This window comes from Felis catus, chromosome E2 (genome assembly GCF_018350175.1).
Source record: "Felis catus isolate Fca126 chromosome E2, F.catus_Fca126_mat1.0, whole genome shotgun sequence".
NCBI lineage: Eukaryota > Metazoa > Chordata > Mammalia > Carnivora > Felidae > Felis > Felis catus.
This window is the reverse complement of record NC_058382.1, coordinates 33,037,142-33,051,850: the sequence shown is the minus strand read 5'-3', so window position 1 is coordinate 33,051,850 and position 14,709 is coordinate 33,037,142. Positions and strand designations below refer to the sequence as shown.

At 54.1% G+C, this 14,709-nt stretch overlaps 1 protein-coding gene across 3 annotated transcripts in view; it reads right to left on the bottom strand.

The window, feature by feature from the left end:
* Window positions 1–2,459: 2,459 nt before the first annotated feature.
* The window catches only part of SLC6A2 (solute carrier family 6 member 2), a 51,913-nt gene continuing 39,663 nt past the window's right edge, over window positions 2,460–14,709 (bottom strand). For 2 of the 3 annotated variants that reach the window (XM_045045425.1, XM_023245162.2), the window contains exons 8-13: window positions 13,368–13,492; window positions 12,503–12,615; window positions 11,253–11,381; window positions 10,654–10,753; window positions 8,974–9,074; window positions 7,858–8,528 (exon numbers count right to left, since the gene is read on the bottom strand). In XM_045045425.1, coding sequence (XP_044901360.1) covers window positions 8,043–8,528; window positions 8,974–9,074; window positions 10,654–10,753; window positions 11,253–11,381; window positions 12,503–12,615; window positions 13,368–13,492 — 1,054 coding nt within the window. In that variant the 3' untranslated portion in view covers window positions 7,858–8,042. Of the gene's footprint in view, window positions 6,269–6,865; window positions 6,938–7,857; window positions 8,529–8,973; window positions 9,075–10,653; window positions 10,754–11,252; window positions 11,382–12,502; window positions 12,616–13,367; window positions 13,493–14,709 lie in introns of those variants that run through there. The other variant, XM_023245163.2, reaches the window with a different exon arrangement.

The window sequence follows — 14,709 nt, the reverse complement described above, 5'->3', positions numbered from 1 at the left end:
GTCCTAACATCAGAGTAGCTGGTCCCAAGTGGGCTCTGAAACTTTTCCATAGCCTTGACTCCTAACAATACTGACCCATCTAGACACACCTTGACTACCCTACTAGAGACTGTGTGACAAAAAATCCTCTTCAGTCCCCTGCAACGTATCCTCAACCTGAATTTCAAGTCCTCATAGCCCCACTGTCTTTTCCCACAGCTCAAGGCACCTGTTGGAACTGATCCCTCCCCCACCTCAATTTCAGAGGACACCCCATAATGCAGAGAGCAAACACTCACCCTTCAGTGGCTGTGTGTCCTTGGGTGGGTCACTTCTCAACCTGAGCCCTCAGTTTCCTCATCTGTCCAGTGGGTACATTGTCCTTTTTGCCCCTTACCTCACCTCACAGGGTCATTGTCAGGAAAACAAATGACATGTTGGATGGTGGGATGGATTATGTCGTGTTCGCTTGGTTGGGGGTGGTGACCAGAGACCAACGCCGTGTATCATCAGAAGAGGGAGGCCCCCAAGGCTTATATGCACATATACCCATGAGTCTCAAACATCCGAGACTCTGAAGGACACGTGCATTCTGTCTCCCAGAGGAGTAAACACAAACTCATCGAAGACAAAATTTGCATTTCATTTCAAAAGGTTCTGACAGGGGGCGCCTGGGTGGCGCAGTCGGTTAAGCGTCCGACTTCAGCCAGGTCACGATCTCGCGGTCCGTGAGTTCGAGCCCCGCGTCGGGCTCTGGGCTGATGGCTCGGAGCCTGGAGCCTGTTTCCGATTCTGTGTCTCCCTCTCTCTCTGCCCCTCCCCCGTTCATGCTCTGTCTCTCTCTGTCCCAAAAATAAATAAACGTTGCAAAAAAAAAATTAAAAAAAAAGGGTTCTGACATTTTTCAAGTCCATCCATAAACAGTTTTAATAACTCCTGACCCATTATACAGATGGACAAATTGAGTCCCTGAGAGATGACACATATCAGTGCTTTTGGAAAGAGATAAAAATGAAGCTACGTCCCTCCAAAAGGCTGTGATTAAATTGGGGAAAATTTAAAAGACTAGCAGTTGCCCAAAGTGAGGCTCACCGGTGAGTCTTCTCCTACCACATTTGTCAGCCTAGGGCACAGGGTGGCAGCCAGGGTCGCCAGGTGCCCCACCGTCCCCAGAAGAGCTGCCCTTTCAGCTTCTGACCCAACCTCCCTCCGCTCCACCCGCAGGGCTGCAGACACTCGTTAAATGTCAGCATGCACAAAGGGAAGGCTGGAAGCATGCCTGCCTTTTGTTTGATTCACCATAATAAACCCCAACTCTGATTTCGGAGTCAAAACCAAATGGTCAGAATCATAAAACCCTCCCTGGGATGTCCGCCCAGCTGCAATTCAACAGGGCAAACCAGTCCTCACCTCAAGACCCTTGGTATGTGTGTTTACCTGTCCTACCGCCACTGCGTGAGGTTGGGCTCGTGATTCTCCTAAGAGAAGCTCCACGGAGGGGCCTTTAGAGTTTGTGCACCCTCTCTCCCCCGCCCCTATGTGACACCGAGTCCCCTCCATAACCTACGCAAGAGACATTGCCTGCTTGCATGTCTCCAGTGATGGGGAGCTCAGCACTTCCAGCAACAGCCCATTGTCCGTTCTGGTCTAATCTTCTTGTAAGTTGTTTACCACCCATCCCTGACTGCCTTTTACATATTTCAAGACATAGACTGGATTTTTTTTTTGTCAATACCTCATTTATATTGATGTCACTGTGTCTGCTTGTTGACTTGCATTGAAAATCATAATGTGAGCTCACACCTTCCCCGATAATGACAGTACTTAGCAATGAGGACCTACACGTTAATGTATCCTTCTCCCCAGGAAAGTGTAGTAATAGATTGTGCATTGAATTCAATCGAATTCAGCCCTAGAAATGGAATGCAAAACTAGGTAACTCTGTGTCACTTGGACACAGAGTTATTCATTAAAAATATGTCTTAAGAAATAAAACCAATGGAGGCTCCTGGGTGGCTCATTTGGTTAAGTGTTCAACTTTGGCTCAGGCCGTGATCTCATGGTTCATGAGTTCGAGCCCCTCATTGGGCTTCCTGCTGTCAGCCTGTCAGCACAGAGCCCGCTTTGGATCTCCTGTCCCCCACTCTCTCTGCCCCCCCAACTCTCATGTGCTCTCTCTCTCCAAAATAAATAAACATTAAAAAAAAAATAAAAACAATGTAACTACGTTAGTGGCTTGAATTTCAATCAATCAAAAAAAATAAACATATGTGTCAATCTCAGAGCTGGGATTTCATATTTAACCCCCTCCAGTCTCCTGTTCCATGGTTATAAAAAGAGTTATTTGGGTGAAAAGTGGACCACTCTGACCAGAAGCTCTTCCTTACTAGCTGGAGGCTGATCACAGACACTCCCATCTGCCTTACATAATTCATAGCATTTTACCTTCGTGACCGAGAGAACCCACCACTAGACACACGGCACAGGAAATCTCCTTTATTATTCTGTACACTGATTTTTCCATGAAGAGAACAGCTTTTAAAATAAATCCACACCAGACACAGACACCTGCGTGACATGGGAACAGTCCGTGACAGAGAGGGCACCACTGGGACAATCCTTATTTACACAGAAGTGGAGAAACAGAGGGCTGAGGGCGGGTACCCCAAAAGCAACTTCACGTTCACCAGTGTTTCGGTGCTTTCTGACGTGGCGGCAATAAATATGCTGATATACCCACACAGCTGTGGATCCTGGGACTCACCGGGGCCTCACATGTTACCCTCAAGATCTTGAGCACAAATGGGTTGGATTTATTTATTTATTTTTAAATACCAAGTGTTTCTGGCACTAGTGGAAGAAATACTGGAGAAGGAGGAACTACTGAATGTCCAGAAAAATCAAAGTTCTGGAGGCCAGAAACCTGACATTTCTCTACTCAGTAGGTTATTGGCCACCAGATCATTCTGGAAAGACTCACACCCAGCGAGGTGCTTCCCTCATTGTAAATTTAGCACAAGTACGTTGTCGTGGAGACCGGAACATTTTTTAACTGGATGGGACCTTTGATGATCTGATCTGACCCTTGCTTTTACAGACAAAGAAGCTGAAGCCCAGAGAGATGAAGAGACCCCTCCCTAGGAACCCTGCTGGGCAGCGGTAGACCCAGATCCCTGCAGACTCTGAAAGCTGTGCTGTTTCTACGCGCTTCCTCTCTGTTCTCCATCCCATGGCTTTCAAAGGAAGTAAACATACGAAATGAGCTCCGTGGGCTTCTTTGCCAGGAAATGACGTCTTTGGTAAGAGTGCTTCGGTCTCACATCACCAGGGCCGCCATATGGATCATGCGGCCAGAGACAGCCTCCCCCCCCCCCCACCCCACCAGGCAGGGGTGCCCTCTGAGAATTAAGGCAGCTTTGGGGACCTTTACTCAGCAGGAAATTGGCAAGAGTTGGCTGCTCCCTTCTCCTTTGTCTCATCTGCATCTAGAATGACGATCCACTGACGGGTGGTCGCGAAATGACTAGACATCCAGTAGATGTGAAGGCGATGGTCTTAAACGGAGAGTTTACATTTCATGGAAAATAATAATTCTTTAAAAACCCGGTAAAATAGCAAAAGTGTCGTATACAGTACACAGGAACACCCTTATCTCGGGTAACCTCCGCTATCAAAAAAAGGCCACAAAAAAGAAGTCAAACGTTACTCAGGATAAAGCACATACTCCTCCTCCGTTAAGTGTGGGTGGAAGGTGAGCCCAGAAGGCCTGCCAGCACCTCCATGAGAACTTCCAAGGGCTTCCTGGGGCCCCCATCCCCCCCCCGGGGGGCCCGGGCTCGGGGCCAGACCCCCCTCACCCCAAGCTCAGGAGCCGACTCCCGAAACAAGGCAGCACCATGGCGTTGGTTTGGTGTTGGGTCAGCTAGCACCGCATCTCTGATTCACCCTCGGGACAGATGCCTGGAGGCAGAAGGGCCACATGCAGATGGAAAGAGAAAACTGCAGGTTCGCGCCCCGCTGTTCCCCAGCGTGACCGAGTCCATCAAAAAGGGGACAGCTGTGAACAGATGACGCCCTCTCCCCTCTTCCCTTCTTCCAATACGTTACTCTTTTGCTAAGAAACACTCCCTGGCCACTTGACTGGGTTTTGTTTATTTTTTAACGACAGCCCTGGGTGGGGTAAACCATAGTGTGCTGGGGATTTCAAAGTGCTCTGGGCTAAGAGGCACGGGATCCGACTTGAGGGTCTGACTGGATCCCTTAGGAGCTGAGAAAACTTGAACAAGAGCGGCCGAAATACTGAGCCTTGGTGTTCCCACCTGGGAAATGGGACAGAAACCAGCCCTGCAATCCTTGCTGGGAAGATGGGAGGTGACGGGGATGAAGGGACTTTGTGTAAAACGACTAGAACACCTAGGGAGGAGTTACTCGTCACGGGAGGATTTGAAGTCGTTTACGGGACCAGATCCCACCTGTGATGGGTCGCCCTTCCCTCATCTCCCTCGCCCCCACCTTATTGTTCAGCTCCATTGGATGCCCTCAGGCCCCGCCTTCCACAGCAGTCCAAGACACCTGCCACTTGCGCTTAGCCTTTGAACTGGCCTTTTTACATAAAAATATCAGAAGTCTTCTGATTCTCCCACTTTTCTCCAAAAAATGACCCAAGGACACTGACGTAGGGAAACCTCAGGACCTTCAGAGAGAAGACCACCTCCCTGCCCCACCACTCCCCCCGCCCCCAACATAACCCTCTTCCACAAACTGCATGATTGATTGATCGGGCTCAGGGACACCCCAGTCTTATGCAAAGTACCTTCTGGATGTGAGTCTTCCTACACTCCCAGTATGAGCAGCCTGTTTATTTATTTATTTATTTATGGCCCAAGATTCCTCAATAGGGGCTTCCTCAGTCACAACAAGAACCTCTGAATCTAGATTTCCAAGGAAGGCATAAGAGACTCAAACCATAAACAGAAACCCCAAATAGATGCCACCAACTTCCCAAACTACAAATCTGTTCTCCGAGCTGAAACGCACCACCACCACCACCACCAGAGGGCGCCACTTGCAAATGTGTATCAGAAGTCAACAGCAAATTCTCTAAAACCATCATCCTGCTCCATCAGCTCAGAAATATTTTCCCCTCGACTTGAATGACCAGGTTGCTATCTGCTTGGCTCCACCATGCCCTCAGATGCCAAGTTAAGACCATCAGGAGAGACAAAGGGAGTTTTCAGGGCCAACTCCCCATCACTTGAGAGCCCTGGTCCGTGCTGGGTGGGATTCCCAGGGAAGACCTTTGCAGGTGTCTGCGGACAACAGATAAACAAACAGCCTATCAGGATGCCCTTGGGCATCCACCTGTCCCTGTGAGGACGGCAGAGAATTCTGTAGTACAGACACACTTCTGGCCTCGCTGGGTTCCTGTCCCAAGTCCCCCAGAAAGATCTCAGAAGCCACAGATGGGTTTCTGGGCCCCATGTGCCCGACAAACCAAGCCCTGCACGTGGCCTCTATGAGCTCCTCTGGTACTTCTGCAAAACCTCCTCACTGCGGCTCATCTACATTTTGCCTCGTGACATCCATGGCTCTGGACCCTCTGACCACCAGAAGCTGGAAGAATGTTCCAGAACACGCACAAATCAGATTCAGCTTAGCCAGAGTGAAAACTAACCATGAAGGATTCTTCTCACAAGCCTCCAAAGCATCTATCCAGACTGATGACCAGAACAAACCAAGCCGCGCTCCCTGATCAAGGTTCAGACACCAGAATGCTGACTGGGTGGCAAGAGAGAGAGAGGATCCCCTGCCCCAGACGCAGCCGGCCTTTTTGTTTGTGTTCGGTTTTATGGTATCTGGCCAAAAGCGACATCCTCTCTCTGATTTGGCGGGCGGGATTTCTCCTGTGCCCCCAAAGCACAGCAAAGGTAGTGGTGAATTCTGCCCGAGCCGTGGATGGAGCTCAGCTTGGGCCAGATCCCAGGGTGGGTGAGGCTTTCCCAAAGCAAAAGGGGCTCGATGGAAGTCACTTTTCCTGTTCCCTCCCCTCCTCCTCCCCCTCCAGACTTTCCAATCCAAGCTCAAAGCCTCCGGGCCAGATGAACAGAAGGTGAATAAGAACGAGGTCACTAAATCATTTGTAACTGGGGAAAGAGGGGTAGGGATGGAGAGAACATCTTTCGGGAGAGGAGTCCCAAGACGGTGTCCGGGGTGGCAGCAAAGCCTTGGACCTGGGCGTCGGCACGGCAGGGTCCCTCCTTGGGTCTCAGATGGCGAGCCAGTGCTGCAGCTGCAGAGGAAGATGGCAGGGTCGTGATGCCAAGGCCAGAGGCGGGCGGGGACGAGAGGACCCGGGGCCCAGAAGGACAGCGGAAGCACGGGGAGGCAGAGAACACGGCCCCTCCCTCCAAAGACCCCGGAGAACGTGCAGGCTGACTCCCTAACCGTCACTTGGGCCCAGAAAGGGCGAGGAAGCTTCGCAAAGTGGCACAGCAAGTCTGAAGCAGGGGGCTCACCAGGACCCTCCCCCAGCCCCCAACCCCCAAGGTTTTAAAGTTAAAGGACTTAGGTCATCCTGTGGCTCATCCTGCGAGCTAAGAGATCCCCAGCCTAGGGTGACAACTTACAGAGAGGAAATAAAGCTTCGGAAAGACTGGACGTGTGGTTTCCCAGGACCAAGGAGCAGAGGGGCAGCTGGAAGCTAGTAGAAGCAGGGGACAGGCCCCTCTCCGCCATTCCTGACACCACACCCCTGGGACGATAGCCCCACAGCTGCTCAGGGTTTTGTAGCATGTGGTATGTGCAGCCAGCATATGTGGGGGGCAGCTAGGGCCCCCCGCCCGGAACGGTCCGGCCTCCCGCCCAGAGCGGTCCGGCCTGCACCTACTTGGAACTGCCTGACATCCCTCTGGGCCACCAGGTGATGCTCGTTCTCCGGGGTGATGCCATAGGCCAGCCTCTGTGAGAAGACGGGGAGGGGGAGGAGGCCTCAGCCGGGCCCAGGGGCACCTCCTGGCAGCCCAGACACAGGCCACCTGCTATCTGGCCCTGAAGTCCCACAAGGACAGCGTGTGAGGTCCACACAAGACACGCTGTCCTTGTTTGTGGCCCGGGTCGGTTCACGCGGACTCATTGGTCTAGTCCGTGTTTATGGGGTCGACTACTGTGGTCAGACACGAGGTGAGGCCCTGCGGCTGCAGAGCTCAAGGAGACGCACACGGTCTGTGCTTTGGGGAACACACACGCACAGGGGCAATTTTGAAACCACAGCTGAAGTGTTGCAGAGGACAGGCTCGGAGCACAACGAGGGCCCAGAAGATGGAGTAGCGTTGCTGGGGATCAGGGCAGGCCCTCCCTGGGGTGCAGACACAGGGCGGGGACGCGGGAAGGCATCTGGATCAATGACTGATCCCTGCAAGGTGGGACGCCCTCCCTGCTCCCACAGTGTGACAGATAAAAAGCGCAAAGCAGATCGTGGTTCTCAGGCCCAGGATGCGCTGACCGAGCACAGACCCTCCCGGTGACCCGGAGGCTCCTGGATGTGGGATTTCAAGGACAGGAAACATGTCACAAGGAGCCGGGGGAGGGGACAGACAAGCCCGGCCTGGGACCCTCTTCCCCCAGCCCTTGTGTGGCCCGCTTCCTGATGCCCTCATTCGTCTGTCTGTCCCCCTCGTTAGAATGTGAGCTCTGGGGAGTTTCATCTGGTGCCCAGCGGACTGCTGGGGCCGTGTAGACTCACACCAAATAGCTGGAAAGTCAGGGCATGAAGGGATGAAGGAATGAAACTTCATCTCCTGAAGTAAGGACATTAGGAAAAGACCGTCACCATTATTTATGAAAGAAAAGGCCTGTCAACGAAATAGGACAGACATAATTTCAGAGTGAAGGCACCGTTCCCTCAACCTTTCTCCGCGCACATGCACACACAACGCATACAAGTAAGAGAGGAAGGTGTCGGGTTCAGGAAGGAGGCAGGTAAAAGCTTCGATGACCAGATCACAGTGAGCTCAGACTGGGAGAGTGGGGGCATCTGGGACACGACAGACCTGAGTGTCACCTCCTCACATAAACATCGGTAGGGACTGACTGCAGTCAGAGCACGTGTGCACCCGACACAGACATAACAGTGGGCAGCAAGCCTCGAACGTGTCCTCTGTGCCCGGCACTGTGCTGAGCGCTTCCTGTGTCTTCTCAAGATCCATAGCGGTAACCCCAGGGTACCAGTGTGGAAACTGGGGGCGGGGGGCGGGAAACGACTTGGCCATGGTGGCAGCTCTGGGGTCCGTGTCCTCGTGTCTGTCCTCTCCCGTCGCATCGGGGATGACCGGGGACATCCCTCCCGTCCTGTCCCCCGCACCGCCTGGCGGCCCCAAGCTTACCTCCCGAAGGGAGCCCCGCATGCTGAAGAACTTGTAGATGCTGTAGGCAGGCACCAGCACCATGGAGGACAGCGCGATGCCCCATCCAACCCAGTTGGCCCAGAGCGGGAAGATGTAGTCATCGTAGGTGAGTGGCTTGAAGTTGACGACACTCATCACCACCACAAACTGCGGGACAGCAGGCAGTGGGAAGGGACAGGAGGAGGGACGTGAAGACAGAGCAGGCGGGGAGCCATGGGGAGAGGACAGCGGAAGCGGGTGGGAGAGAGGCAGTGGAAGATCCGTGGGAAGTGAGGGGCCAGGGGACGGAGACAAGAAAGAAAGAGAAAAAGAGAAAGGAGGTAGAGAAGGAGGAAGAATTCATTCAGCAAGCAAATGATGACCAAAGGGGACAAAGGGAGCCAGAAACAGAGAAAAGGAGTGGCAAGGTGACCCTGGAGCTGCGCCGAGTGGCGGTGCCACGGCGGGGCTGAGTGTCCTGAGTGTCCCGTCTGCATAACCCGGGCTCTGCTCCCCAGAACCTCCACCCGCAAAGCAAAGATCCCCGCGCCCCGCCCCCCCAGCCCAGACACAGCCCCCTCTCCCCAGGAAGGCCGGGCCACACGGTACGCACCAGGAGGAAGGCGGGGCTCACGAACTTCCAGCACAGTCTCCAGTACAGGCCTGGCTTGAACCCCATCATCTGCTGGATGTCGTTGCTGAACCTGTCCACACCTGTGCACACACAGGGCAGGCTGTTACACCGGTCCCTGAGGAGCGCTGGGCCGCCCCCTGCTGCCCTCCCCTGAGAGCCAGGCTGCTCAGGGGGCAGCGGGGCAAGGCTCGGGCACGCTGGCACTTAGGAGCCCCGGGCGCCGGCAGTGGCTGGCGAAGAACAAGGAAGAAGAGTCACCCAGCAAGTGCCATTTGTGACAACACGGACGGGCCTAGAGGTCACCATGTCCGCCACAGAGACACAAAGGCCATATGACTTCGCTTCTATGTGGAATCTAAAACACAAACCAAAGGAACAAAGTAAAAAAGAAACAAAGAAGAAAACACACACACTCTCGAATACACTGGTGGTTGCTGGAGGGGAGCCAGGCGGGAAAGGGATACAAGACACAGACAGAAGGGATTAAGAGGTTCAAACTTCCAGTTAGAAAATAAGTCAGTCATGAACGCAGGGAAGATAATGAACAGTACTGTAGTGCCATTGTTTGGTGACAGATGGTGACTGTACTTCTCCTGGGGAGCACTGAGTAACGGACAGGGGTGTCCAATCACGATGCCTTGCACCTGAAACTAATGTAACACTGTGTGTCGACTGTATTGCAGTTAAAAAGTTAAGAAAAACAGTATCACCTTTTATGTGCCATTCTGATTTGTTTTTCAGGGGGAACACAGTACTCCGGGAGCAGAGGGGACTTGCTCCAGGTAACACAGCCAGGGCGGCCTGGCTCCCAAGCCTGCCGCTTTGCCCTGTTCCCTGTCTTTTAGAACAGTGATGATGGGGGCGCCTGGGTGGCTCAGTCGGTTAAGCATCCGACTTCGGCTCAGGTCATGATCTCACGGTTCGTGAGTTCGAGCCCCACGTTGGGCTCCGTGCTGACAGCTGGGAGCCTGGAACCTGCTTCGGATTCTGTGTCTTCCTCTCTCTCTTCCCCTCCCCCGTCCACACTCTGTCTGTCTGTCTCTCTCTGTCTCTCAAAAGTAAACATTAAAAAAAAAAAAAAAACACAGTGATGAAAGAGTCCAGACTCACGTGGATTAACTCTTTGATGCGACACGTGGGGAAAAAAGAAAACAGAACACATTTGACAGTTTGTAACACTTTCTCCCCATTCAGCTCCAGAATAAGGTCATCAGAGAAACAGTAAGACACTCGGTTATATCTGACTTTCAGAAAGATAACGGAAGAGATTTTGGCTTAACTCCATCCCATGCAATATTTGGGACACACTTAACAGTAAACCAATTACCAATTACTCATTGCTTATCTGAAATTCAAGTTTAACTGGGCGTCTTGTATTCTGTTTGCTAAATGCGGCGATCTCACTCTAGAACGAATTGCACGGCTTGGGGATCAGCAGCTCCCTGAGTCCCTTGCTACAAGCTGGCACTGGGTGCCCCTGGGGGGCTTTGCAGCCTCCCGTTAAAAGGAATTCATGCGAAGATGAGCTGGGGGCTGGAAGACCTATTCCCTGACAAGCTACTTGCTCGACTCTGGAATCAGGCCGTGGCCGCACTGGAAAAGGAGAGCCCCTTTGCCTCTGCGGGTGGGGGTGAGGCTTTTCCAGGGCCCTGCTCGTACCATAAAACCAGGAGACTCCGATGGCTTCCATGAGCACGGCAAACAGAATGGAGGTCCCCGCCGCAAAGGTGTCCAGCAGGGTCAGCACGTATATCCCGCCCTGGGCACGGAGAGACAAAGCCTGAGGCCATCCCGGCCAGAAACGGCCACTGACCGTCGCATCCACCCCAACTCACCTGCCCCCTGTCCCGCTGGCTCAGAACCCTGTTTGAGAAGGCAGGTGACAGGGTTGTTTGTGGTTCTACTGTCTCCATGTTGCCTATTTGCTTTCTACTGAAGGTCTTCTGTAGTCCCTGGGCCTGGGGGTGGGTATTTCAGCCAGCAAATGTGACAGGGCTTTCACAGGGACTTTGGCTGCCCCTCACACAAATAAGCAGTTGAAAGAGTAGTCTGGAATTCTTCAGGCTCAGAGGTGGGAGACTGAGGACACTGGAGGGTTAGCCCCAGGGGATCGGGCTGCAGGGCTGAGGTCCCGCCTCCCTTCCCCGCTGAGCTCACCCTGGCCCTCCCCACCCCAGCTCCAAGGCTGGGGATGCCCGACTGGATTGAAATGCAGCCGCCCCGAGCTCCAGGTGACCCAGGGCCCAGCCCCTCCTCACCTTGGTTATGCAGAACAGGGCCAGAAGGAAGGTTCCAAAGGTGACACCAAATGTGAAGAGTTTCCGGTGTCTCTTCAGGACCTGGAAGTCGTCCGCCAGGCCTGTGATGACGGCCTCCATGCCTCCCATCTGCACGGAGCCAGGCAGGGCGAGGAGCACGGATGAGAGACTGCCCGCACCTGGGTCCCAGGCCCCAGCTCCCTGGGACCTCCCGAAGCCCAGGGGACACGGGCACCCTGGTGGCGGCCTTGCCTTCCTCCTCATCCTCCCCCCACTCTGCCCTGTCCTCAACCAAACTCAGAACTCCCAAACTATGTGGGGGAGGCTGGAAAGTTAACTCCTGTGTCCCTCTGATCACAGGTACCTGTCTCCGGTCCCACGCAGTTGGCCTGAGCCGGTACTGATTAGCCCAGGAAGAGGGCAGGGGGGTAAAATGCCAAACTGCTCATGCATGGAATCTACCTGCATATCAGCAGAGGGCTTTCTGGAAACAACCACCAAAAGAGCGTTTCCGGTGGCTGGAACTTGAGGCAGCGGTTTCTGACAAGGATTTTTCACGCCAGACTCTCAGAGTCGGAAAGGGTCTCATGTGAGTAATAATCATGTGCTCACTCCAGTGATCCCCCAAGCCTGGGATGGCAGATAAGAGGTGCACACGCTGTCACTCTCTACCTATACATGTCCCCTGTCCCCTCGGCAGACGGTGTTAATCAAAATCAGTTTTCCTTCCTACGAGCCTGGAAGCAGCCTCAGAATCCTTCTCAACACACTTCCCTATGCAGAGACTTCTTGCAAATTTCCAGGCGTGACGTACGGAAGGTGGACACAGACATAAAGAGGTCCGTAAATCTAATCTTGCATATGGGTTAACAAAAAAGAAACTAATGAGACTCAAAGTGTTCTGTCGGCCATTGGTGATGAAATATAATGGGAAGGGTGTTTGGTTAGAGAAGAAAAGTTCCATCCGGGCCCCCTCCGAATTCAGCTCCCGTAGGTGTGAGAGGAGGGCGCCCGGCTGGCTCCGAGGAGGTCTCTTCCGATGTGAATTCTGTGATGCCACCACGTTTCTACTGGGTCTTAACTTTGGCCTAAGTCTTGCCCTTTTTTTGAGTGAGGGCTTGTCTGCATTTAATTAGGGCTTTCTGGAAACAACCGGTAACCAAGCGGGGACGTCAGGCTGAGTAGTTGGGGGATGGGGAGGGTCAGGCCCGGCGTGTGTGTGGTGGGGTACCCCGAGCAGGGTCACTCACCGAGCTGTCAATTCCCAGAGCCAGAAGCATGATGAAGAACACGACAGCCCAGAATGTGGATCCCGACAGGGTGGAAATGGCTTCTGGGTACAGAATGAAAACCAGGCCGGCTCCTGTGAGAAACACCGAGGACCTCGTCAGCGGCTGGGCCCGCTGGTCGGAGATGCCGATGGGACAAGGGTAGCCGAGGCCGTCAGCCCAGCCAGCCCCGCGGAACTTGGCCAGTCACCTGAGGCAGAGCAACCAAGGGTGTGCGGGTGACAGGAGAAGCTGGATCCAGCTCGTCGTTTGTCACGGTCCCGGGGAGGTTGACCTCAAACAGCCAGGCCAGAGAGCAGCGCCTCGCCCGGCCAGCTCCAGGCTCCAGGCCGCGAGGCCCATCATCCCCGCACACCCTCAGGGAGCCTCCTACCCTGAAAAGTTTGTGGTCCTCGGGGTCCATTAGAGTTCCCTCCCGGGCCTCAACCTCTTTGTGGCCATAAGACCACGAGAAACAGTAGGGAAGGCCAGTCTCCAGAGTCGGACAGCTCAGGGCTTGAACACTAGCACCACTGCTCACTAGCTGGGTGACCTTGGGCAGCTCACACAGCCTGAGTCTCAGTTTTCTCACCTGTAAAGTGGGCCGATTAACACTTTACCACCCACGGCGGTGTGAGAACTGATGAAGGGCTGTCAAGCGCTCAGCTCCAAAATCGATCCTGCCTAGCCCGACTCAGGGAAGGTTCTGTTACATAAGCAGGGGCCAGGGCTGCCGGGAACTCCCAACTGACAGCCTCAGAGGCAGCTGGAAGATTTGGAAGCCTCCACGCCCAGCCCTCTCCTTCCCACAGCCCCCGCCCTTCGTGGGCTGCGTCCGCCCACCCACCTTCGGTGGCCACGTCCTCAATGTTGACCTTGTGTTCATGGGCCATGTAACCAAGGATGGAGAAGATGGCGAACCCAGAGATGAAGCTGGTGACACAGTTGATGGTGCTGGTGAGCAGGGCGTCCCTGGGGGAGAGAAGCGCCGTTCATTCACGTCGCCCGATGCCCCACCTGCTCCCTGAGCCCCGCACTGGCTACGCAATGGCTGCCTCAAATGCCACCCCCCCCCCAGTTTCCCTGCGGCCACAGGGACCCCAGCGCCCCAGCGGGTCAGGACGTGCAGGTTCAGGAGACGGACTGACAGCTTTTGGGTGAAACACGTTGGGACCAGGGGCTGGTAGCAAGCTCTTGTTGGGGAATCACATGCCCCGCCTTCCACTTCCACCAACTGTCTGTAGCTCCCCCATGCTGCTCGACTTCAAGGCCTTCAAGAGCTTCATTAAGATGCCCCAACCTTGGGGCACCCTAGGTGGCTCAGTCGGTCAAGCGTCCGACTCTTGACTTCGGCTCAAGTCATGATCTCGTGGTTTGTGGGTTCGAGCCCCGCGTCGGGCTCTGCACTGACGCTATGGAGCGGGCTTAGGATTCTCTCTATCCCCGCCCCCGCCCCTCCCCCTGCTTGTGCTCTCTCTCTCTCTCTCTCTCTCTACCAAAATAAATAAATAAGCTTCAAGAAAAAGTGACCCAACCTTCCTGCCTGCCTTCCTTTCCATGATGCAGTCTTAGGACAAAACATACCAGTCGACTTGCTGGCCCACGAACACAGCACCTCCCTGGCTTCGCTCAGGCGTCTCCCCACCACGCGTGCCCTCCACTCTGTGTCCCTCCGTCACAATCCCCAGCCTTCTGGCAAGGCTCACCTCACACTCCCCTCCATGCTCTTGCCGACCACCCCACTTCCCTGGCCTGCCTACAGCCTGCCCGCTGGCATGCATCCATCCCACTTTGTCACGCACCAGGGGATGGTGTGCTTCTGTCTTTTAGAAAAATGTTTACTTATTTATTTTTGAGACAGAAAGAGCTCGAGCAGGAGAGGAGCAGAGAGAGAGGGGGAGAGAGGGAACCCCAAGCAGCAGCCAAGATTGAGAGTTGGACACTGAGCTGACTGAGCCACACAGGCGTCTCTTTTATTTTTTTAATGTTTATTCATTTGAGGGGGAGAGTGAGTGTGCAGGGGAGGGGCAGAGAGAGAGGGAGAGAGAGAATCCCAAGCAGGCTCCACACTGTCGGTGATGTTTAACCGACTGAGCCACCCAGGTGCCCCAGTGTGATTCTGTCTTAAGCCTTCGCCGGGTGACGGGACTCAGCCCAATTTGTGCCCAAGTCCGAGACTGTCACGGCAC